The 26,322-nt window shown below is 40.1% G+C and overlaps 1 protein-coding gene across 3 annotated transcripts in view; it reads left to right on the forward strand.

The window, feature by feature from the left end:
* The first annotated feature begins 3,620 nt into the window (after positions 1 to 3,620).
* Positions 3,621 to 26,322, forward strand: part of SUCO (SUN domain containing ossification factor) — a 95,383-nt gene continuing 72,681 nt past the window's right edge. For all 3 annotated transcript variants that reach the window (XM_044266988.1, XM_044266990.1, XM_044266989.1), the window contains exon 1: positions 3,621 to 3,747. In XM_044266988.1, coding sequence (XP_044122923.1) covers positions 3,686 to 3,747 — 62 coding nt within the window. In that variant the 5' untranslated portion in view covers positions 3,621 to 3,685. The remainder of the gene's footprint in view (positions 3,748 to 26,322) is intronic.

Raw genomic sequence — 26,322 nt, forward strand, 5'->3', positions numbered from 1 at the left:
GGCAGGTAGACGGAGAAGCAGGCTCCCTGCTGAGCAAGGAGCCCAAGGCAGCTCTGGATCCCAGGACCATGAGATTACGACCTGAGCCTAAGGCAGATGCTTAACTGATTGAGCCACCCAGGTGTGCCAGAGAATCTGATCTTTATCAGGGCAGAGACTTGAGCTGTCTGGAGTTTCTGGACAACATATAGGAATGAAGAACTAAAGGAAACTGTTCGTCAGGCAGTTCAGTCCTTGGTGACTTCCAGAATAATGCTAGGATCTGCAGTGCACATGAGTTGTCCTGTGTGATCAGTGATATACAGGTTTTATTGAGTTGGGAGATTGTGTTATAGCAGAGTTTCCTTGAGCCTAGTACTTTGACTTTTCAGGCCAAATAACTTTCTGTTTTATGAATTATAGGATGTATCATCCCTGGTTTCTACTCACTAGGTGTGAATTCCTCAGCTCTAACGACCAGAAATGTCTCCAAATATTGCCTTTTTTTCCCCCCCAAGGGGAATAATTGCCCCTGGTTGAGAACAACCACTGTGGAATATTGAAGAGGTGGTGGATGACAGTTACTTAACCTGTGTTACTTACTTAATATATCCAGTTGACTTATATCAAGACTTTTAAAATAGATCAGGTCCTTCAGGTCCCTGGTGGATGATAGTTATTTAACCTGTGTCTTAAAAGATTTTCTATATTCTTTCTTGCCATTCTTTGGCATGTTACACCTTAAATATGGTTGCATTTATCTATACTAAATTTATTTTGTAATTCAAACTAATTTTCTTGTTAACATTTACCTATTGAGTTATAACAAACTTTTCCCCCTTCTATTTAACAACCACGTAGAAAAACATCCAGTTTTTCAAAGGTCAATTGCATGGAACTTCTCTTATTCTATATGAAGTCTTAAAAGAAGGAAGAACTAACACAAATAAATCAGGTGAAGAAGATAGCTTATGGGGAAGGTGAGTTCTACTTTATCCAGGGAAAATTTGAAGCGATGGTAGACTATCTAAATGTTGTGTCCAGCAACTGCTTGAAGAGAGGCTGGGATGTAGACCTGGGAGTCAACAGTATAGTTATGAACTGAAATTATGAAGTACCCAATTGAAGAATGAAAAAGCACAGAGGACTGAAGACTAAGCCTTAACATGAAACTATGGAAATGAAGCTAGCAGGAGGAAAAAAAAAGTGCATGTATTGACTGAAATAGTGAAAGCTAATGACTGAATAGGTGAATGGCAACTGGGCCATAGGGGTATCAATACAGTCCAATGGTAGGAAAAAGGAAGGAAGGAAGAAACAAAAGAAAGGGAGAAAGAAAAAAAGAAATAGGAGAAGAAAAAGAGGAGGTAAAAGAGAAAGAAAAAAAATTCTGCCTACAAGTTGTGTATTTCAGAAGATCATTACAGGCACCTGTGGAAAAGTAGTGGGTGGGCTTGTGGTTTGGATGAGAAAGCTAGGGAATTAAAAAGGTGCCCGATAACGTGCCAGCCTCGAGATTAGCCTGTATTCTAATCAGACTTCCTTGTGGGTAATCTCAGGATCACTGGGGGTGCACCTTTTTCTATGCTGAATAGAGTAGTTCCTAGAATGAAAGGAAAGGATGCTCAGTAAGGTCAAGAATGTCAAACAACCCTCATCTTTCTGTCGTCCCTACCTTCTTTTTAACTTCATATCAATCATTTGCTATTGCTCTTGAGTGAGACAAATGCTGCCTCTTGCAAGGATAGAGATGAAAGAATTTTATTATTGTTACATACTAAGAGTGGTATCAGCGGATCATTGGAACTGGTAACCTAATTAGGGGCCAGAAAAATTAGTTTCCGCATCATCATCTATAGAATTAAAAAAATATATATCCAGTTGACTTATATCAAGACTTTTAGAATAGATCAAGTCCTTCAGGTCCCTGGGGATACAATGACCAACCAATTCAACTCAAAAGACTCATAAGGAAATTTCATCTCAATTTTAAGCATTCTACTGAAGTGTTTTATTCCACCCAACCCCACCCCCCCGCGGCCCCACAGGCAATACGTGACCCATGCTCTAATATCTGCCTCAAACATTTTCCCCTCTAAACGTCATGCCTCTATGCCCCCATCTATCAGGCTGCTTTCTGGGGAAGAGTTTTCAGTCCCCCGACAGCCAACACAAAAAGCGGAGACCACGGAGTCCCATTTTTGTACTTCTTCTCTGAGAGCAGCAGCCCCGGGAGAGGCTCACTCGGCGCAGGGTCTGAAACGAGCGTCAGCGGAGACGGACGGAGGATGCGCTAGGCCGGAGGCCAACCTGGTCTCCGAGCAGAAACGGACGCCTCTTCTCCACGCTCTCTGCCGTCTAACGGAGCTTGGACACGCGAAGGGCTTGGGGAGAAGAGCGGTCGCGCATTTGGGAATTTCAGGCAGAAGCCGCTTCCGGGAGACCTTCCGGGACCCCAGGGGCACGGGACCCCGGAGTGGGCACGCGGCCTTTTACCACAGATTACTCCGCGCCGCACCGGAGCAGAGGCGCGTGTACGGAAGCGCCTTCCTGGGGCTCCTCCCGCGCGAGCCCTTCCCGCCCCTCCGCGGGGCACCCCGAGCACGAGCCCAGCACCAGGCGGACCAAACCCGGCGATCCCACGCAGGAATCAGGGCGCGGGGGTCTTCCCGCAGCGCCGAGACCGGGACTCTCCGCCGCGACCAATCAGGGAGAGGACCTCGTGCCACACCCCCCTCCCGATGGCCAATCAGCACCTAACCCGACGGGCGGGCCCGTCCGCACCGGGAAAAAACACCTCTTCAAATTTTATTAGTTACAGTTTTTCTTCCCACCGTCCTTCTATGCCGTCCGTCTCACGAACTGTGGTCAAAAGAGGAGAACTGAATATAATAATCCCAAAGCTGGTCATTCTTGCGGTGAGAGGCGAAATTATAGACCTCTCCATCAAAACTGGGATTTTAGGAGTAGGGGAAAGGGAAACGAGCATTCTGGAAGACAAACTACAACTCCCAAGGGCCCTTGCGCGGACTCGCCACGCCCTGGAGGAGGGGGCGAGCCATCGCAAAGAAGACCGCGGAGGGTCATGGGGCTCCTCCCCGACTTCCTGAACACGAGCCAGTGACCCGGCGGACTTTGAGGTGGGCGGGGCGGCCGCAACCCCGGCTCTCGCGCGTTGTGTCCTCCCACCTCGCGCTCCTCCGCCCGAGACGTCGGAGGGGGCGTGGCCCGCGCGGAGGCTGGTGGGGGCGCGAGCGCCGCGGGACGTGGGTGACGCGTCCTCTTCCAGCTCAGCGGTGTGTGAGGTGGCGCGGCCCCGCCGGCGATTGGTTGTTGAGAGACGAGTGCGCCGCGGCCGTTGGTCGCCGGCAGCACGGAGGGAGAGCCGGGGCGGGCGGGGGGGATATGGGGCCGCAGTGGCGGCGGCGGCGGCTGGAGGAGGCGGGCGCGGGCGAGCCGGCGGCTGCGGGAGCAGCGGCAGTCCCCGGAGTCCTCCCGTGAAGCGCCGCGCTCGGCGCCGCCGTGGGCCCCTCGGAGGGGGCGGCCGGTACGTGGGCGGCTGAGGAGCCGCTCCCGCTGCGCCGCGGCCCTTAGGACTCTCGGTCCCATCCTCTCGCTCCTGCTCCGGCTCCTCCATCTTGGCCTCGGCAGTGGCGGCTGCCGGGAGGATGTGCCGCCTTCTGGCAGGGGGAAGAAGGAGGAGAAGATGAAGAAGTACCGCCGGGCCTTGGCCCTGGTCTCCTGCCTGTCTCTGTGCTCCCTGGTCTGGTGAGTCGCCGCCGCCATCCGGGAGTTTCCCGAGCGGGGAGCAGTGAGCAGCGCGGGTCACACCCCCAGGTCGCCGTGGCTCTCGGGGTGCGGGTCTCCAGGCCCTTACGACACACGGTTGCTCGCGGCTCCCGCGCCGACTGGCCCGGCCGCGCACTGTGCGGTTTCCGTGCGGTGTGTCGGCGTTCACGGAGAGGAGGGGAGGGAAGGGTGCCCGAGTGGGGGACCACCTGGGTGCCTTTGTGCTCGCCTCCTCTGCCCTTGGAGACGGCGGGCGTCCGGGCCGCTCTCGGAAGGGCTCGCGGGGTGGCTCGGGGCCGCTGCCGGCCGCTCTCTGGCCGCGTGCGGTGGGACCCGGGGAGAGAGGGTCGGGCGCGTGCGGTCCCCGGTGCGATTCCAAAAGCGTGATTGTCACGAGGGCCGGAGGACCGCACGCGCCGCGGTTCAGGCCAGGTCCTGCCGTCTCGGGCCTCGAGTGCGCCTGGGGCGGCTGCTCTTGGAAACTTGGCGGGGGGCGTTCCGGAGCCCCTTTCAAGGGGCAGATGAGGAGCCGTCGGTGCGGTCGCGCGTCTCAGGTGTGGCGTGCGCGATGTCCCTGAGGAATGGCAGGACGAGTCCTGTGTTTCGAAGGCGGGAAGAGTGCTTTGTTCCTAAAGTTTAGGGAGTTTCTGCTGATCCCTGGCGCGCTTGGGTGGCTTCGAGGCGCAAAGACATCTTGTCAGTGAAAGGATTGCTGTCACTTTACTGGGAAAAGCCGTTTTTCCCCTCCTGGAGGTGTGAGCCCGGCTGACTGGGAAGATGCTTCTTTAGTCTAAATGTCGTTATGGTATTGTGCTGTTTATTAAAGTCTACATAAACTTTATTCATTAACGAATAAATGAACTCATTAACGAATAAATAAATTTATTCATTAAGTCCCTTGTTTATTTCCGGAAAACACCAACGACGTGTCCATTTTTTTCTGTGCTTAATAGATTCCAAAGATCCTGAAGTGGCAGAGGTGTTGCTCACATGAAATACTAAGTGACAGGAGAGGGAAAACTCTTGCCAGGCTGAGGAATTTTGATCTTAAGACTGATAGAAGCTTTAGAGAACAAGACACCTGGCTCATGACTTGAATTCCAAACACTGTCAACAGGACAGCTGTCATCCCCCCCTACTTTGTTAGTGTCATGTTGGGGACCAACAAGTGCGTGCAGGAGAGGAGTCTGCTCACCCCATTTTAGATTTAAATTTGTAGGTGAGATGTGTTCATTTCCATCTTTTTCTGGGGGCTCCTTGGTAATTTACAGGATAATGTATCGTTTCTTTCTTCTTTCTCCTTGATCTTGCCCAACTTTAGACTTTCTGAAGTGGCTCATAGGGCAAAGAGGTTACACTTTTCATTCAAGTTTAAAATGCACCAGTACCTCTGATTTTTTTTTTTTATTGAAATATATTTGACATTGTCTAAATGTCATTATGGTATTGTGCAAATTCAAGATGTGTAACATGTTGACATAATACATTGATGTACTGTAATATGATTGCCGTTGTAGTGGTAGTTACCACTTTTATCATATCACATCATTATTTCTTTTTTGTGGTCAGAATAATTAAAACCTAGTCTCATAGTAAGTTTAGTCATTGTCATACAATATCATTATCTATATATAAAAATCTATATTCCATAGTAGATCTCCAGGACTTAGTTATCTATAATTGAAAATCTGTACCCTTAAACATGATTTTTTAAATTTTTTAATTTTTTAGTAGATGGTGGAGCTGAAATCAAACACTACAGTGTGTTTCTTAAAATCACTTGTGAATTTAAAGTAACCATGCCTCTATTACTTTGTGTACTTTCTGGCTGTCTTTTGCTTAGGCTAACTTCAATATGGTTTCTCAGCTTTATTCATTAGTAATAAAAGGTTATGACCTATTAGAAAAAAAATCAGCCTAATATTGAAAGTAGTAGTCATAAAGTTCTGTAAAGTTTGTTGACTCTCACAGTGAAAAGTGGATGTTGAGAGTTTAAGGAGTAAAAAGTTTTAAGAAACTTTAGCTTAAGAAACAGTTGGACTAGTGTATTTTGAGATTGGTTTATACTGCCAAATTTAAGGACTTTAAAATTATTCTTTATTGAAGCCATTAAAGGGCATTGAAAAGAGGATATTTAGGCTTGAGATTTTCTTGGAAGGGTGATGATGCGATTGGAGACGAGGAGTGGTACGGGGTACGGGGTAATGATGGTAGAGGCTATGTTATGTTATCAGGCTCTGCACTGATTCATCTGGAGGTCTCATCCTTGTTACAGTCTGGTATGTATGTCATTTCCCAATATCTCCATTTTCCCTTAGGGTTAGAGTTTACGGAAGAGTAGTTAAGCTTCTTTTAGTAGCCATTTTTGTCTTTGACATTTATAAATTGTCTCTAAATTTTGTGATCCATTTCTTTCTTAAGCTGTATCGTTTTGTAATTTACGAATGCTGTGTGTTCATACCACAGTTCTCTAGTTTCTAAGGTTCACCTCCCTCCCACCAATATTACTGAAACTTTTTATTCCCTTTTTTATACTCTCACACTTCTATAGCTCTTGATTATGTCTCCCCTCTCCTTTTTTCTTTTCAGTCTAGAGTCCTAACCTTAGATTCCTGTCTCAAAAAAACCATCCTTCCGTCTTATTAGTCATTTTAGTTGCTATTTTTTACTTTTGCATATATTGTGTGATTCTTTATCAAGTAGTACAGAGTATTTTAAGCATAAACTTACTGTAGCTGCAGCATAGAGTAATAATGATTGTCATATGTATGTGTAGCTTGTGGTGTGTACTTTACACACTTTAATACCTTCAGTCTTCACAGCCCTGTGAGGTAAGTATTATTGTTAACCTTATTCTGCATTTTATAGTTCAGGAAGTAGGTAAATTAACTGATTTGGCAAGGTGAAGCAGCTATTAAGTTTAGCAGCTTGGATTTGAATCTGTGCAGCCTGATTTGCGGTAGAGCGTCCTGACTGGTATCAAAGATCAGAAGACCTGTATTTTAGATACCGCTCCATCGCTTAATAGATATGTGCCCTAGGACATAGTATGTAATTTCTTTGAACCTTAATTCTTATATCCTAAAAGTAGGAAAACTAATTCATTTATACTTCACAGGGTTGTTAGGAGGATGAAATGAAATAATATATATGACAGGTCTTTATTAAATAGTGAGGGTGTATTCTCTACATATTTCATAAAATATATATAAGGTATATAATCCATTTATTTCATTATAAAATTATTCAGCAAGAATTTTTCTCATGCTTATTATGTACCATATGTTGTTTGGGCATTGAAAACCTAAGAATAGGGTGACCAGCTTATCCTGGTTTTGTCAGTGAAAGTCCCATGTCCCAGGAATCTCCTGTGTTATTTCTTACTGATGCTCTTAACAAGTTGCCAAAAATTTAGTGGCAGCATGCATCTGTTACCTTACAGTTCTGGGATCAGAAGTCCAAAATAAGCCTTAACAGGGCTAAAGTCAGGATGTCAACAGAGATGGCTCCTTCCTGAGTCTTTTAGGTAAAGAATCTGTTTCTTGACCTTTTCAGCTTTTAGGGCCATCTGCAGTCTGTGACTCCTCCCTCACAGCATTCTCATTTCTAGCTCCAGGCTTCACATGTGCTAAATCACTGATCCCCTTAAGACAGTCCAGGATTATATACCCATCTCAAAATTGCTAATTTATGGGAATGCAAGCTGGTGCAACCACTCTGGAAAACAGCATGGAGGTTCCTCAAAAAGTTGAAAATAGAACTACCCTATGACCCAGCAATCGCACTACTGGGTATTTACCCTAAAGATATAAACATAGGGATCCAAAGGGGCACATTCACCTGAATGTTTATAGCAGCAGTGTCTACAGTAGCCAAACTATGGAAAGAACCTAGATGTCCATCAACAGATGAATGGATAAAGAAGAGGTGGTATATATACACAATGGAATACTATGCAGCCATGAAAAGAAATGAAATCTTGCCATTTGCGACAACGTCGATGGAACTAGACGGTATCATGCTTAGTGAAATAAGTCAATCGGAGAAAGACAGCTTTCATATGATCTCCCTGATATGAGGAAGTGGAGATGCAACAGGAGGGTTTGAGGGGTAGGAAAAGAATAAATGAAACAAGATGGGATCGGGAGGAAGACAAACCATAAGTGACTCTTAATCTCACAAAACACTGAGGGTTGCTAGGAGGAGGGGGCTTGGGAGAGGGTCGTGGGGTTATGGACATTGGGGACGGTATGTGCTTTGGTGAGTGCTGTGAAATGTGTAAAGCTGGCGATTCACAGACCTGTACCCCTGGGGATAAAAATACATTATATGTTTATAAAAAATTTAAAAAATTATATAAAAAATTGCTAATTTAATCACAAGACTGGTTTAACATGTAACATATTCAGGGATTAGGACTTGGACATCTCTGGGAGGCATCACGCAGCCTAATATACCACTCTCAGTCCTGGCCAACTGGGAAGAATGATCCTCATCTTAAAGAGGTCTGTGCTTTAAGCAGTGGATATTCAAATTCTTTTGAGTGTGTCCCCCTCAATAAAATGTTAATGCATGCAACCTTTAATATGTGCTTAATTGTTTATAAGTTGTGTGCATGTGCCAATATATTAGTATGATAGTATACTAATAAGTTACATAAATTAGGTGTTTAAAAAGATGAGAAAAATGAACAGTCTAATACTTTCTATTAATAGAATTTTTTTTGCTCTCAAATAATTTCTGGTGAGAGCTTTGTGATTGATCAGAGTATTTTACATCACGATGTGATTGATGAATAGCTTGTTCTAGTTGGGAGTCTTAGCCTTGCGATTTTCTTGACTTGTGCTTGTGTAGTTATTTTCTTTGCAGTCTTTGCAGGAATTTTTTCAAAGCTATTTCTCCATGTTGTGAGAGTCAGTTTAGTTAAAAACTAAATAATATAATCCCTAAGGCTACTTAATTGGGCATACATATGAGGCACGCCAGTGCCTCATAATGCCTGGAGGCAAACCCCAGTTTGTGGAACTTCCACATTTTCCCACAGGTTTCTGATTACGTAGTCCCTGGGGTTATTCGTGTTTGACCAGCTGACCTTTAGAACAAGTATAAATTCTTATATTAAACTTAGTAAAGCTTAATTAATTTAAAAAAGACTGTTTTATAGAGCATTTTATGTTCACAGTAAAATTGAAATTGAGCGGAAGTTATGGAGATTTGCTGTACACTCTGTCCCTACCTTTGTATGGCCCCTTCATTAGTCAACGTCCCTTATCAGACTGGTTTATTTCTTTAAGACTAAAAAAATCTATTGTAACCAATAGGATCATCTTGGAGAAGCTCCTGTTTAGAGCTAATGAGAAAAACCTGACATTTAAGCAATTCTCATACATTTGACAAATAATTACAAAAAATAATTAACAAAGATTTTGAGGAACACCAAGGGTAGAATTCGTATTCTAGATACGATTCTATCACTATCTGTATGTCCCTGGATGAGTTATTTCTATGAATCTCAGTACTTATCTGCATAAATGGTTTGCAGGATGGATAGTACAAAATGGAAGAATTTTGTTTCAGGTAGAGGCAAGATTCCTAGAGTATTTGTGGGGAGAGATGGGAAGGGAGGCTAGAGCCAGGTTTTGAAGGGACGTGATAATTATGCAGATGAACTCTTGATTTTTAGCCTGACTGAGAGTTATGAGTCAGGGTAATAGTTTGAGCAAGAGCATGAGGTCAGATTGATTTTATTTATTTATTTATTTATTTATTAGATCATTGTGACCATAGAGTGGATTGGAAGGGACAGACTTCAGGAAAGCTGGAAGCCCTAAAGTGGCAGTCACAGTGGAGAGACTTGATAGATATCTAAATAAAAGTGGTCTGTTTTGTATGCTTTTTTGTCCTTGGTAATTTTTCTTTTTCTTTCTTCCTTTCTTTTCTTTTATTTACTTATTTTTTTAAAATTTAAGATTTTATTTATTTATTTGATGGACAGAGATCACAAGTAGGCAGAGAGGCAGACAGAGAGGAGGAAGCAGGCTCCCTGCCAAGCAGAGAGCCCAATGCCGGGGCTCGATCCCAGGACCCTGGGACCATGCATGACCTGAGCCAAAGGCAGAGGCTTTAATGCACTGAGCCACATAGGTGCCCCAGTCCTTAGTAATTTTTCTGAATATGTTACCTGGTTTTCTTCGACTTCAGAGGTAATATTTCTTGGTTTGTGACTTTATTTCTGTAGCCCTTCTGTTGCTTTTTCTTTGATAATTTTGCTGGTTTCTTCTCATTTGTCAATATGCATAAGTGAGCAGAAATAAATAAGAAAAATAAGCAGTTTTGTCATTTTTAAGGTAATGATTGGAAATATCCTTGAAAATCCTGTCTTTTGTCTGGAGAAGTTACTTTGTTGTGTTTCTGTAACTATTTTTTAAGACCATAAGTCTCTTCTCTGAATAAAATAATAAATATTCAAAATAAAATAGTGAAGTATTCCCTCTTCTTTAAATCATTTGATGACTTTTTCTTTTAATAGTCTTTCTTGTCCTGGTATACAATTTTTAGCATGGGGACTCTGGGTAATGATACTGTATTGTAGATCTTCAAGTTGCTAAGAGTAGATCTTAAAAATTATCACAAGAAAAAAAATTATAGCTGTGTGGTGATGGATGTACTTTGTGGCAAACATACCACAATACATAATAATATTGTATTACTATTTCGTACATCTGAAACAAACATACTTTATATGCCAGTTGTATCTTAATTTTTTTTTTTTTTAAGTCTTTCTTGTGGAACTTGATATGAAAAACTTTGGGAAGAAAAGTATCTTTGCCCTGGGATATACATTGCAAAGAAAGTGTGTAGTACTTAAAAGAGGTATTAAGTTATTTAAAACAGTGTTAGATCTTTTCAGACAAGTTAAATGAAGCCAGATTCCCTAAATAGGAAAAGGTCTGTGGAAGAAGGTGTGACCAGGGAGGTACAACATCTTTGTGTAAAACTCCAATATTTGTGACCAATAAAAAAGTGGCACATTACTTATTTATAATGTCCTTTGAATTCTTTTAAAATGAGTTGGATGTGTTTTATAATATCGTCTTTAAGTTATTAAACATTTGAGGGTATATTGGAATGGAGGCAGGTAATTGGGTTGGCTGGTAAAGAAAAAAAAAAAAAGATACTAACACCTGACTTACCTTTGGACATTGGTTGTTTCATTTTTCCATTGTTCATGAACTCCTAAATTATTCTTTCACTTGTTTCAACTGTCTGAATAGAGAAGTAGGTCAATATGTGTAGCTAACATTCTAGTACTTGTAACGAAAGGGAAGAGAAAAATTTATAAAAATTTTAAATACTTTATTATTCTTTCAAGCCATCTACAAGTAGAAACATATGCATGAAATACTTTTGTTTAGTAGTTTATACATAAATGGGACTCTTTATTTAAAACATAGTATATATGTATTGCAGATTGTACTTTAGTGCCAGTTGTATGTTTTACTATTTATTTATTTATTTATTTATTTATTTATTTGAGAGAGAGAGAGAGACAGTGAGAGACAGAATGAGTGAGGAAAAGGTCAGAGAGCGAAGCAGACTCCCCATGGAGCTGGGAGCCTGATTTGGGACTCGATCCCGGGACTCCAGGATCACGCCCTGAGCCGGAGGCAGTCGTCCAACCAACTGAGCCACCCAGGCGTCCCTGTTTTACTTTTAAGGCTGTATTTTAAAGTAGTTTCAAGGGGCGCCTGGGTGGCTCAGTGGTTTAAGCCTCTGCCTTCAGCTCAGGTCATGATCTCAGGGTCCTGGGATCTAGCCCCGCATCGGGCTCTCTGCTCAGCAAGGGAGCCTGCTTCCCCCTCTCTCTCTGCCTACTTGTGATCTCTCTCTGTCTATCAAATAAATAAATAAAAATCTTAAAAAAAAAATAAAGTAGTTTCAAAAAGTAAAATTGTACATGTTGAAGGATATGAGAAATTGTTTTTAAGTATTTGCAGTATAAAAATGTTAAACCCTTGGGATAAACTTATTTCATAAATGCAGATTGTTTTTTGACAGCTTGATTTTGTTTTAGGGCTTTATTTTTGTGACGAATCAGTAGTTAAAATTGTTTTGTATTTTACGTAGAAGTAACATCTAGCTTTGTTAGAAAATGTTTTTTGGCTTATAGGTACTAAGCTAATTTTGTGTTTCTTGTTATAGAGTACTTGTAATCTAATACAAGAAAATATGTAAAGTACTTAAAATAATGCCTTGCTCATAGTAAGCATTGTTACAAGAATTCTTTTAATTTCCTCTGGGTGCTTTGCTATAATTAGGAGGGCATAGGTGGCAGGGTTCAGAAATAGGAATCCATTAATTAATTCAAAATGGTATTTAGTTACCAACAATGTATTTGTGGTGGTGGGGAATCCTGAAGAAACAGGAGGCTTGAGCTCTGCCCTTCTGGTTGTCAAAAAACACACACATACTGATGTAGTGGAAAGGGTATAAAACTAACCTAGAGTTTGGTTGTAATCCGCCCCCCCCTTTTTTTCATTATTAACAGTGAGCCTTTACTGAATGCTTATTAATATTCTCAGTGTTCTGTGTCCACCAACTTACTCTCTTTACAACTCTTTTGAGATAGCCACACCATTATAAAGGTGAAAAGAGGCACAAAAAAGTGAACCAACTTGCCCAAGTTCTCACAGCTAGTAAGCAACGAGCCAAAACCTAAGTAGGCTGAGTCTGAGCTTGTCTTTTGTTCTTATTTTTTAAATTCAATTTAGTTAACGTACAGTGTATTATTAATTTCAGGGGTAGAATTTAGTGATTCATCAGTTGCATATAATACGCAGTGCTCATTCCATCAGGTGCCCTCCTTAATGCCCGTCATCCGTTTACCCTTTTACCCCACAAACCTCCCCTCCAGCAACCCTCAGTTTGTTTCCTAGAGTTAAGAGTTTCTTACAGTTTGCCTCACTCTGTATTTGTATCTTATTTTATTGTTTGTTCCCTTTCCTTATGTTCATCTGTTTTGTTTCTTAAATTCCACATATGAGTGAAATTATGGGGTATTTGTCTTTAATGGACTGACTTTGCTTAGCATAATATCCTCAGTTCCATTCATGTTGTTGCAAATGGCAGGATTTCATTCTTTTTGATGGCTGAGTAATATTCCGGTGTGTGTGTGTGTGTACACACAAGTATACATACACATAGGTGTATATACACACCACATCTTTATCCATTCTTCTGTCAATGGATGTCTGGTGAGCCTGTGTTTTTGTCATTGCTTTATGTGGCCAGTAGTCTTGTATATGGGTTTAGGCAAATTTCTTTACTTTTTCTTTGTGTGTTAGTTTTCTTTCTTTTTTTTTTTTTAAGATTTTATTTATTTATTTGACAGACAGAGATCACAAGTAGGCAGAAAGGCAGGCCGAGAGAGAGGAGGAAGCAGGCCCCCTGCTGAGCAGAGAGCCCGATGTGGGGCTTGATTCCAGGACCCTGGGATCATGACCTGAGCCGAAGGCAGAGGCTTTAACCCAGGCACCCCTGTGTGTTAGTTTTCTTACGTGAAAATGGGCAGACTGGATTGCCTCAACTAGGAATGAACATTAGAATTATTCCTGAAGCTTTAAAAAAAATACACATGTCTAGGATTCTTACCTTGGGGATTCTGTCTCAGTAGGCTTGGGATATTCTTATTCATTCTTTATTACTATTAGATTAGATGAATTCTGAGATTTTGTGTGTGTGTGGTTTTTTTTTTTTTTTTTTTTTTACTTTTAAATTCTAAGATACCTAATTTGGGCATTTGTGAATTTTCAACTCAAAAAGCTGAATTGCTCAGCAGTGCTTAAAGAAGGAAAAATTAGGCCTGGAGTGGTCAGGAAAGACTTGACTTGAGTTTAAGAGAAAATGATGTGTGGCTTATAAACTTCGCTTCTTGGGAATGTAGCTATTTCATGAACTGAAATAAGGTGTACAGGTGCTGCTGATGTGAATAATGGTCTTGTCCTCGCGTGGGGTGTATGTGTGCGTCTGTCTGTAGTGGGTAGATAGTACTTAGCTGTCAAGGAAAAAGAGAATAAAAGAGATAATGTACTTGATATAGGTGCGAGTGATAGTAAGCAGACAAGCTTGTCTAGAAACTAAAAGCTGTATTTTGGAAATTGTAATGGGTTTTACAAACTAACCTAAGGAATTAGACAGCAAAGATCCAGCAAGAGAAGTGGTTCTCCAAGAATGTTACTTTTTACATCATTGTGGTGGAAATATTTCAGAAGGGACTTGGAGGGATGAATGCTAAAAAAGGGGGGAAAAAAGCAGTTGAAGTAATTGATGTTTATCAAAACAAGTATTTGTTAGTAAAAATGAAGACGGTGCATTGAGCAGAGTTTTGAGGAAGTAAACGATCTGGTTTGGAGATAGATTGGCCATTAACAGAGGAATATAGTAGAAATAGCATTGGTCTAGGAGTCAGAAGAGAACTTGGTTTTAGTTTGCTTCTAACAGGCTCTTGTTCTTCAGAACTCTCATTCTGTCATCTATGTCAGTGTTGGAAGATATTTACTGAGGCTTCTGTGTGGTATATTCTTTGTAGGATTCTGGTGGATAAAACAAAGTTAGCTGCTTTCTTGGAGTATGTTGGTTGAGAGAATAAATGTTAGGATCTAAAGTTACAGATCTGTGCAGTGAAGTTCAAAAAGAGAAGAAAAGATCATTGTTTTTTAACTGGGGCAACTAGAAGAGTTGGACATGTTCAAAAAGAAATGGGAGTGTTGCTGAGGATTTGAATAGGAGGAGCCGTTGAGAGAGTGGAATGATCCACGTGGGATGATCCAAGTGGAGACATGATATAGGCACTGAAAAATGCAGACTTTGGGCACCTGGGTGGCTCAGTGGGTTAAGTGTCTACCTTTGGCTCAGTCATGACCCCAGGGTCCCGGGATCTAGTTCTGCATTGAGCTCTGTGCTCAGTGGAAAGTCTGCTGCTCTCCCTCCTTGTGCACTCGTGCGCTCTCTCTGTCAAATGAATAAATCTTTTAAAAAATTTTTAAAAATGCAGACTTGAGTGCATTTAAGAATTGGGCTGGAGTTGTCCTCATCGAAGGGATTATTTTTGAAACAGAAGTTTGAACATGGAGCTTCTGCAGAGACTTAAAGAAGGATGCCAAGCAAAGTAAAGCTCTGAAGGGAAGGAGAGTGGTTTGAAATGAAAGATGGGAAGAGGTTTAAGGATGTCATTTGAATGGCAGCAATATAAAATGTCTCAGATAAGGCTGGAAAGTTTGAAAACTGAGAAAAGGGTCCTTTTTTCAAGAGGTAAGTAGTTGGTAAAAGCTTATGGGAGTGGAAACAGATGATACTTGAAGAGCTGGTAGGCATGAATTCTTGCACATTTGTTTGGCAGTGAGCTAGAAGAGGCTGGAGTTACCCCACCCTTCTATGTATGCTTCAACCCATTCTGCACAGTGCCATGATTTATCTTACTAACACACAATTTTGATTATGTCAGTCTCTTGCTAAAACATCTTCCAAAGGCTCCTGTCTTCCTGAAGAGAAAAATTTAAACCCTAAAGGCCTGAAGTCTGGCCTAAACCTACTTTTGTAGGTATAGCACGACTAACCTGTTAGCCTGGTAGTATTTTATTTGGGGACTATCTTTGTAGTTTTGGGTTGAAAATTAAGATTGCAAGGTATTGTGACTTGGGTTTTATAGGCTAAATATACCTGATGCAGTTTCTTAAAATATATCATTATCAAGTAAATATATGATTATCTTCAGAAGCTTTGAGAACAGTTATATTGGCTGAATTTCTAATGGTATGTTTAGATGTAAAAACAGAATAAACCATATTGTTTAATAAGTGCTACCCCATGCTAGATCCTTGAAATTATAGGCAAATTTAGTGAAACAATCCTCTAATAGATTTTGGTCTATGGAATAATTAAGCTAAGAGAATATAAGAACAGTCTTACAGGAGAGTGAAGATTAAAGATCAGAACTTTTGAAATTCAAAGGAAGCAAACACCTCAGTACAGAGTTTTCTTCAGCCGAGCTCTGTAGTTCCATGTGATTTGATTGGAAACTGCTTTTGTGGCCAAATAGAATAAAAACTGGGAGGAGAAAAGAACACAGTGTCACCTCTTGTGATCAGCAGGTAGACCTCACAGAGAGAAGCAGCCTTAAAGGAGTCCCCAAGCTGGTAATAGTTTAAGAAGGCTCTCTGTCTTTTAATACAGTGTGATTGAAAGAAAGTAGAGTGCTTAGGAAGCAAAAGCACTGGAGGCCCAGTGATCTTTTGGTCTTTTTTTGTGTTTCGCTCGAAGTGGCTTCTGTAATACCCGTTTCCTACAAATTTCCATGTACTTCATAGAATTTCTTCTCATTTTTTCAGATTTCTGAATAGTAATGTTTAAAAAAAAAACATTATTTTTACCCTTCAGAGTTAAGTTCTACTTTCCCGCCTGTTTGTTTGTTTATGAAGGGGACTATTTGCAGGGCATTACTTGAACCACACTGAATGGCTTACACTAGGTTTCCATACTGTGGATTAATGTGTACTTGTGTTTAAGAAGCAATTCTTCATTGCCCAGTTCTGATCTTTGTTTTACCATAAATTCTGTGATAACTGAGCTCTCTCCCTTTTCTAAGTTTTTTTTTTAAAAGATTTATTTATTTATTAGAGAGAGAGAGAGAGAGAGAGATACCACAAGTAGGCAGAGAGAGAGAGGTGGGACTCGATCCCAGGACCCTGAGATCATGACCCGAGCCGAAGGCATCAGCTTAACTCACTGAGCCACCCAGGCGCCCCTCCCTTTTCTAAAAGTTCTTATCCAAGCTGTTCCAATCCATAGGCAAAGGAAGAGCTTAGGAGATCACTGTGCTGAGAACAGGGCAGCAAGTTCTGTGCCTTGGATGTGCTCAGTGTTGTGTGAGGAACAGAAATATAAACCGTTAATTTCAGTTCAGGATTGTAGTAAGTGCTTAGATACGCCAGAGGGTTGTGGCCAAACCCCAGGTTGTGGAAATCAGGAATGTGTCCTAGTCATTAACTTGTTCCTGCCCCGGGGGTGGGGGGCGGATTTTCTCAGGTTTTGGATGGTGAGGAGTGGGAGCAGGGGCAGAATAGTCTTGGAAGACGGAGAAGCATGAGCCAGAGACTTGGAAGCATGAGACAGCCGGATGTGTTCAGGGAACAGCTGCAAGTAGTTCCGTGCTACTGAAGCTTGAAGTGGGAGGCAGGGAGTGGCAGAAAATATAAAGCTGAAGACTTGGGCAATAGAGGAATTTTAGATGTTTTAAAATATGCAAGGAAGCTTGAATTTTGTCATGGAGAGTTGATAAGAGGTCCTAAGCAGGAGAACAGCATTCTGACAATTAGTGTTAGGTTCTGGGCTGTGTGAAGGGTTGATTTGCAGAGATGGTAAGATGGGAATTAGGGAACTCTGTTAGAAATTTGCTCTAAGTAAGAGATGAGGGTTTGAGCTGAGAAATGGATTACAGAAATTTGAGGTAAAGTAAACTATAGAGAGTAGAGGGAGGATGAAGGGAAAAGAGGAGCATGGATGTTTTTCAGGTTTCTGACTTGAGGACTGGGTGGATAGCAGTATCACTTGATGAGATCAAGGATACAGGAAGAGGGGATTTGGCAAAGGAAGATTTTTGTGTTCAAGTTTGGATTTAGTTGTTTTGAAGGTATCTTAGAACATGAAGGGAGAGAGATTCCACTTTTAAGTGAGGTGTACAAGGAAGACTGAGAACAGAACCCTGGAAGCACCGGGATTTAATCTGCTGTAGTTAGTAGAAGCAGCATATCAAAGGAGATTTAGAAGACTTGGAGGGAGGTGGGAAACAGGATTGTGTAATTTGACAAACCAAGGGGGAAGAAGGTTTTGTGCTCGCTTCGGCAGCACATATACCAAAGGAGAAGAAGGTTTCAGGTAGAAGCAGTAGTCAAAGGTGCCACACACAGCAGAGAAATAAAAAAAAAAAAAGTAGATCCTGCTACTACCATACTGATTTCAGTAGTTTAATGAGGGCAAAAAGTAGAAATCAGCAGGCTGAGGGCCAATAGAAGGTGAAGAAACTTGAGACTACAAGTATATACTAATCTGGAATTTGGTAAGTAAAAAAGGTAGAAAGGACAATAGCTGATAACAGTAGTTAACATTTGAGTTCATATTTTATGTCAGATTGATAAGCACAGCACATGCATCATTTTATTTTCCTCATAATAATAACTCCATTTTGTTGATTTATTTGAGAGAGAGAGCAAGCAGGCGAGTGTAAGAGTCCATGCACATGCTTGCAGGAGCCAGGGGAGGGGGCAGAGGGGGGGAGAGAGACCCTAAAGCAGGCTGCACGCTCAGGGAGAAGCTGGATGCCAGGCTCCATCCAAGATCATGATCTGATCTGGTATCAAGAGTAAGAAGCTTAGGGGCGCCTGGGTGGCTCCATGGGTTAAAGCCTCTGCCTTTGGCTCGGGTGGTGATCCTAGTGTCCTGGGATCAAGCTCTGCATTGGGCTCTCTGCTCAGCGGGGAGCCTGCTTCGCTTCTCTGTCTGCCTTTCTGCCTGCTTGTGATCTCTGTCTGTCAGATAAATATATAAAAATCTTTTTAAAAAAAGAGTGAGCTTAACTAGCCAAGCCACCCACGTGCCCGCAGAGTAACTTCTTTGAGTATGGATATTGAGGCACACAGGTTTTGTAGTTTGCCCAAGAACATACAGCTAATGAATGGAGGACCTGGGAATAACACTTGGGGATCTTGACTCTGAACTCCATGTCTCGTCACTGTGCTGCAAAATTTCTTATTTCTGTTGTTGCCACTATCTAAATCTGAGGTAAACGTTATTCCTCTTTTGTGGTAGTTCTTATATATTTGTTATGCTATAACTAGCCTTGACTAATACCATCAATTACTGAGTGAAGAGATCAGTGTTATTTTCTCACTTTTCATTTATCTGTTGACCAGAGAATAATAAATAGGAAGTACAGCAATAAAGAAAGATTGTAGGCTTTGGAGGGAGATAATCTAGGCTTGTAATCACAAATTGAATGACTTTGGACAAGTTAATTTCTGAGTTTAGCTTCTTTGTAAAAATTTATCTAAAAGTCTGAATAAAAAAATAAAAACATAACTCCCCCCCCCCCCCCAAGACATCAGGTGCTGAGGATGGCATTGCTTGTACTTGATGCCGAGTTTTGGATAGGTTCCCCTTTCTCCAGTTTACGTGATGACTCTTTTATCTTCTGTCTTCAGTTTCACTCCTCTTTCCCCATTTTAGGCAATTACCCAGAGTATATTGGAGCCTGTCCAGTCAGCCTTCATGTGTTTATTTGATGTGTTTTCTTCCCAGATAGTCTTGTTTTGCTTATATGTTATAAAATTTTACACAAGTTGTCTAACACTACTATCTCGTTCTTTCTACTTCTTTTCATTTAACACTTTTATTTTTAATTGCTTTAGTCATCATTAAAATGAATTCTAAGTAGTTAATGATGTGGCACATGCCCTTACGAAGGCCTCATAGTATCATTTATTCATTGAACAGTTTGTGTGTGGCTGCTTCTGAAGAGAGACTATATGTTAATAAATGCATTTGGGTATATTCTGTTCCATTTGCTTGTTGCTATCCCAGTACTGTAGTCTAATTACAGTGCTTTTGTAATAAATTTATCTGGCAAGGTGAACCACATGCCTCTGCTTTTTTTGGTTGATGTTGTTGTTAATTTAGTTATTCTTGAACCACTTTTTTTTCTATATCATATTAGAACAATAGGATCCTTCAGGTATTTGATAAGAGTCATATTTGAGTGATGAATTACTGTTTTTACATTGCTGTCACCAGCATTCCATCTGTGAACATACTAGATTTTTTTGTGTTTATTTCTTTATTGTATGATCATTACCAGAGCTAAAATTGTTTATCTGTAAATCATTGTCTATTATTTTTCTTAGGTTAATTTCCAAATTGTTTTATAATTTTTGTTATTGCTCTAGCTTACTTTCTTTTTGGTTATTGCTGAGAGGAAAATATAAACTTTTCTGTTTCTTAAATTTTTAAGTTGAGATAATTTACATATAATGAAATGCAAATGTATTAGCTCTATATGTAGTTGGATCAGTTTTGACAAATACATATATTTGTGTAATCTGCCCTCCCTCCGCCATCAAGGTATAGAACATTTGTATTATCCCAGAATTTCCTCATGTCCTTTTCTAGTGAATCCCCTGAAGTAACCTGTGATTCGATTTTTATCACTGTGGATTAGTTTTGCTAATTCTGGAGCTGCATCTAATGGAGTTACACAGTATGTTCTTGTGTCTAGCTGCTTTTATTCTTTTATTCTGCGTAATGTTTCCAAGATTTATACATGTTGTTTCATTAGTCAGTAATTCACTTATTTTTATCTGGAATCTTGAAAGTCCATGTCAAAAGAGAGATGGTAAAAGAACTATATGTACATTAATTTATTAGATATTTCCTGAAGTCCTGCTGTGTCCCTAACACATTGCTGCATGGTGGGACTAAAGTGCTTATTAAGAAATCAAATAAGGCTCTTAAACTCATTTAGTGTGGTGGCAAGGAAGGTAATGCAGGAAGATGGACAATAAGCAGGTGAACAAACAAAAGTAATTAACAGTTGAATATGTTATAAAGTATATAATATTTTTTTTGGGGGGTGTCTTCCCATGTGTTTAGAAGCATAGTTTTGTCTTTTCTGCATTCCACCAATTTTGACCACTAGTCCTCCACTATATTTCACGATGTTCCTTATTGTTTCCTCTTTTTTTTTTTTTTTTAATTTTTTTTTAAGATTTTATTTATTTATTTGAGAGAGACACAGCGAGAGAGAACATGATCGAGGAGAAGGTTAGAGAGAAGCAGACTCCCCGTGGAGCTGGGAGCCCGACGCGGGACTCGATTCCCGGACTCCGGGATCATGACCTGAGCCGAAGGCAGTCGTCCAACCAACCGAGCCACCCAGGCGTCCCTTTTTTTTTTTTTTTTTTTTTTAAAGATTTATTTATTTGACAGACAGAAACCACAAGGAGGCAGAGAGGCAGGCAGAGAGAGAGAGGAGGAAGCAGGCTCCCTGCTGAGCAGAGAGCCTGATGTGGGGCTCAATCCCAGGACCCCGGGACCCCGGGACCATGACCCGAGCCGAAGGGAGAGGCTTTAACCCACTGAGCCACCCAGGCGCCCCTATTCTTTCCTCTTTAATGGCAGTACTATTCTGCTGCATAATTTTTGTTTCCAGTCTTAGAATGTTGTTGGCTTTTTGTTACTTCAAAAATTTCACATGTAGCTTTGGTTGTTTTATATATCTTGAAGTGATACTGTTGGGTGGGTATATATTTATAGTATCTTTTTACTAAGATAAATAAATCTCTTAGTGACATAATGCTTATCAATTTAATTTTTATCTACTTAATTAAAATTGCTACTTATTTTTTTCATGTTTTCTCAATGTATCTTTACTCAGATTTTTAGTGAATTGAAAATTACGCCTAACATTTCCTAACAGGCCTCTATCTAACATAGTATCTGGAAAGTGTTGATAGTCTTAAGTGCTTATATAGTTTCTTCAGTGTAACGAGAGGGAAACAGCATTAACTCATTCGAAAGTTTGACAGACTCTGGTTTTGCCCTCTCCCTGCAGTTATTAGGCTTGGCACATTTGCATATTAACATATTCTTTATTGTACATTAATATGTCTTGGAATTTATTATTGCATTATTTTGATAAATTTCTTTATAAGATTATAAATAGTAATTGTTTAAGGTAGCCAGGTCAGTATTTCTGAGCTAGCAGTTGTAAAACACTCATTCTAAGCCTTTGGTATTAAAAAATGGTTTCCTCGATCACTTGGACATTAAAGAATACTGTCTTAGTGAAATCTTTTTGTCACTTCAAAGCTTAATTCAGTTGCTATACCTCTAGGAAAAAACTTCCAGCATCCTTCTGTTCGCTTCAGGAAGAGGTAATTGATACACCTTTTCCCTGACATTTAAATTTTAACCATTATTCTTTGAAATACATAGTTGTAACATACCCTTTAAAACAGCACGGTGCCTAGTAGTAGTCAACTGTAGGTTCCCACTGCAAGAAAAACCTCCATCACTATACATTCAAGTTGAAAATCTTCCTTCAAGAAAAAACTATGTAGTGTCATCTGGATGCAAACGTTCGCTCCTTCCACATTGAGGTACTTTTTTTTTTTTTTTTTTAATCTGGTAACCATCAAGACCATATCTAAAAGAGCTTCTGTAGAAATTAATAGGCAAATAACAAATAGTCTATTAATACATGGTAAGCCTATTTTTGGGAGGGTAAACAAAGGTTAAACATTAATGGTACACATGAAATTAAAATGGAGTGCTCAACAGTTGCTACTATTTCTATAGCTTTTAAGCTCTATACAGTTTAAGGAGGGCACGTATTGCATGGAGCACTGGGTGGGTGCGTAAACAATGAATCTTGGAACACTGAAAAAACAAAATAAAAAAAATTTATCCGTATACTTTTTGTCTGTTTTAAAGACTTCTATTCTGGCAACTGTACCCAGGCAGGTATTACAATAGTCTGTGTAGAAAGTAAATACAACATTGAATTATTGTTTTCTTTCTATTTTAAGAATGGACAGAATTCTAAAACTTTCTTATGGGAATTTAAAGACATGCCGAAAACTAGAAGGAAGAGTGTGATAGGCATGCACCTGTTGCCTCGCTTCAATAATGATTAGCCTTTCATCAGTCTTATTTCTCTCTGCCCTACTTCTTAAAACAGCTTTATCAGGGGCACAGTTGGCATGCAAAAAACTACATAAACTGTACAGTTTGATACATCTTGGCGTCTGTATACATCCATGAAGCTATCACAAGCAATTAGTAAACATATTCCCTTTACCCTCAGGGATTTTCTTATGCCCTTTTGTAATCCCTTCCTCCTGGCTTCCTCCTCCAGGCAACCACTGATTTATATTCTGTAGCTATAGTTTAGTTTGCATTTTTTGTATTTTGTAAACGGAATCATAAACTACATTTTTTTCTTTTCTTTTTTTTTTTTTTTTTGGTCTGGCTTCTTGCACAGAATTATTATTTTGAGGGTGGTGTGTGCCAAATTCATTCCTGTTTGTTGCTGAATAGTATTACATTGCATGTCTGTAGTGCAGATTGTTTATCTATGTCCCTGTTCATGGACATTTGAGAGTTTTTTCCATTTTATTTATTTATTAAATTGACAGAGAGAGAGAGAGTGAGAGAGGGAACACAAGCCAGGAGAGTGGGAGAGGGAGAAGCAGGCTTCTCGCTGGACAGGGAGCCTGATGCGGGGCTTGATCCCAGGACCCTGGGGTCATGACCGGAGCTGAAGGCAGACACCCAACGACTGAGTCACCCAGGCGCCCCCATTTTTTTACTGTTACAAATAGATCTGCTGTGACCTTTTGTGTTTTCCTTTCTCCTGAGTGAATACTTCAGGGTGGAATGGCTGGATTATGTATAAGTGTATGTTTGGCTTTGAAAGCAATGCCAAATTGTTTTCCAAAGTGATTGTACCATTTTGTATTCCCATGAGCAGTATATGAAAGTGTCAGTCCTTCCATATCCTTTGCAACACTTACCGTGGCCAGGCTTTAAAATTTTAGCCATTTAATAGGTACGTAGTTATTTCTCATTATGGTTTCTATTTGCATTTCTCCATGACTGAGGATATTGAGCATCTTTCACTTTTATTTGCTTTCCCTATATTTTCTTTGGTGATATGATGGTGAAAATCTTCTGCCTGTTTTTTAAAAATTAGGTTGCTTCTTTTTTTGGGGGGGTAGATTTTATTTATTTGCCAGAGAGCACTCGAATGCACACTCACACAAACTGGGGAGATGGCAGGCAGAGGGAGAAGCAGGCTCCCCACCAAGCAAAGAGCCTGATGTAGGACTCTATCCCAGGACCCCTGGATCATGACCTGAGTTGAAGGGAGTTGCTTAACTGACTGAGCCACCCAGGCAACCCAAAAATTAGATTGTTTCTTAATTGAGTTTTGAGAGTTCTTTACACTGGCTACAAATCCTTTACCAAATATATGCTTTGCACATATTTCCTCCTGTCTGTAACTTACCTTCTCATTTTAATAAGTGTATTTTGTGGAATAGAAGTTTTTAATTTTGAAGTTCAGTTTCTCAAAATTTTCTTTAATGGATTGTGCTTATTTTAAAAAGAAACTTGTGTTTAGGATTGATTTTGACAGTATGCAAAGGTAGTACAAAGAGTTAACCATATACCCTTCACCAAGTCTCCTTGAATGCTAACATCTCACATAACCGTGGTATATTTGTCAAAACTAAGAAATTAACATTGGTAACAGAACATGGGCCATGCTTTTTATGTCATATATGAAAACTGCCTAGCAATTTTTGTCGGGGGAACCGTCAGCTGGTGGGATAATATTAAACTAAGACGTCCTGTAATTGTACTTACAAATATTTCAGTAAAAGTTAAGAGTGAACTCATTTTTTAAGGCAGTTGTGTGGAGTTATTTCCAGGTGCAGGATGCCAACCTAACTACCCACTAATTTAAATTCCTCCGTTTAATCTGTTCATGTCAAGGTCAGAACCCAACATTTAACAACATAATCAAGCAAACTGACCTAGAAATCACTTGCAAATAGAAGGAACTCCCCAATGGTTTTTTTGTTTTGTTTTGTTTTTATGTAACTATTTGTTCAAGGTTGTAGAAGTTACAGGATAGGATAAAATTTAAGTGTCAAAGACAGTCTATAATACTTTTATATGGGATCAGCTGTGGGGAGGAGGATGAAAACATTGCGATAGTTCAAAAGTAAAAATTAACATCATGTATCTTATTCTTACTGAACCATGTTCTTAGGCAAAATATCTATTTTTATTCCTTCTCCTAGAATCTGAATTTTGTTTTATTAAGCATAGTGCATAATATTGTGTTTACTCTGTGCTGTCCCTGTTACAGTGCTTTAAGCTTTCTTACTGAATTCTCGTAACAGTCCTAGGAAATAGATACTTCCATTATGAGAAAATAGGCGCAGAGAAAATATTTATGAGAAAATAGGTGCAAAAATAAATGTTTGTTCAGTGAACTTACCCAGTATCCTACAGGCTATGCCGCTGTAGTCCGCATTCTTTTAACCATCGTGCTAGGCCAACTGACATTGTCACGGTTGAATTATCTTGTAATATAATGTGCTTCTGCACATCCTTGCCAAATACCTCTATTATTTTGACCTCCTGAAGGAATGGAAAGAGCTCCACTATTAGGTCCTTTTTATGAGGTTTTATCTTTTTTCCTCTACTAAGAGTTATATTGAGTATCAAACTCAGCATCACTGATCCTGAATTGAAACCTCTTGCCTGTAAATTATAGTAATGATTGTAATTTTGCACCATAACATAGCTGGTGTAGTGGAGATCGATAGATCTATCTACCTGTAAAGGTTATAACTTTTTAAATCACTTTATCAGAAAATACTTTAATGGAAAAAAAAAAAAGAAAGATAGCCGTGCACATACTAGGCGCAAAGCATATTCTTGTAGTGTTATCCCAACTTAAGTTTTATTTTTATTACTTTTTACCTCTCATCAGACCCTAATAATTATTGCTAAAGGCCAGAGCTTTTGAATTTGTTGATGTTCAGAGGTCTTGAGGAAGTTATGTGGCAATTTCAGCTCCTAGATAGATTTTTAAAAATTAGATCATTCTTACTATGTATCAGCTGAAATTTGACCTCATTTTTATTTTTTCATGAAATTTATTGATTTAATGTTGATGCAAGTTTCTCTTACTGTTTAAAATTTTGTAGAATAGTGATGCTATAACAGGGTCCCCTGTTTGCAAAACTTTTTTTTTTAATGTACATTTCCTTGTATAAATAAAACTGATTTGTCATATTTCTTAGACAGTCATTGAGAAGCTGTTTGGGTGATATATGTGTGTGTGTGTGTGTGTGTGTGTGTGTGTGTTGACGGGGGAGGGTCTCTATTGAAGATCTAAAGCTAGAGAACAGAAAGCTAGATTGATGGTATTTTTACACCTCCTACTCTTACCCTCAAAATTCCTTCCCAGAAAACTATTTTGTTTTCTATAAGAATATTTTACATATGCAGTATATATATATGAACATATTCATAGATGTATTTTTAGTTGAAAATGGTTTTTTATTTATTTGTCAGAGAGAGAGGGAGAGAGAGCGAGCACAGGCAGACAGAGAGGCAGGCAGAGGCAGAGGGAGAAGCAGGCTCCCTGCTGAGCAAGGAGCCCGATGTGGGACTCGATCCCAGGACGCTGGGATCATGACCTGAGCCAAAGGCAGCTGCTTAACCAACTGAGCCACCCAGGCATCCCTGAAAATGGTTTTTTAAAAGTTTGGAAGAAGAAATCACTTGATTATTTCTTGGCTAATCGCCATGGTCCTCTGCTAGGTTTTCTAAATACTTTGATTTGTTGTATCATTTAGATTAGAACATCAGCTACATTTAAAAGGAAATCACAATTTGATTGGCAGAACATTCGCAACACTAATGTCT

This window comes from Neovison vison, chromosome 10 (assembly GCF_020171115.1).
Source record: "Neovison vison isolate M4711 chromosome 10, ASM_NN_V1, whole genome shotgun sequence".
Classification (NCBI taxonomy): Eukaryota; Metazoa; Chordata; class Mammalia; order Carnivora; family Mustelidae; genus Neogale; species Neogale vison.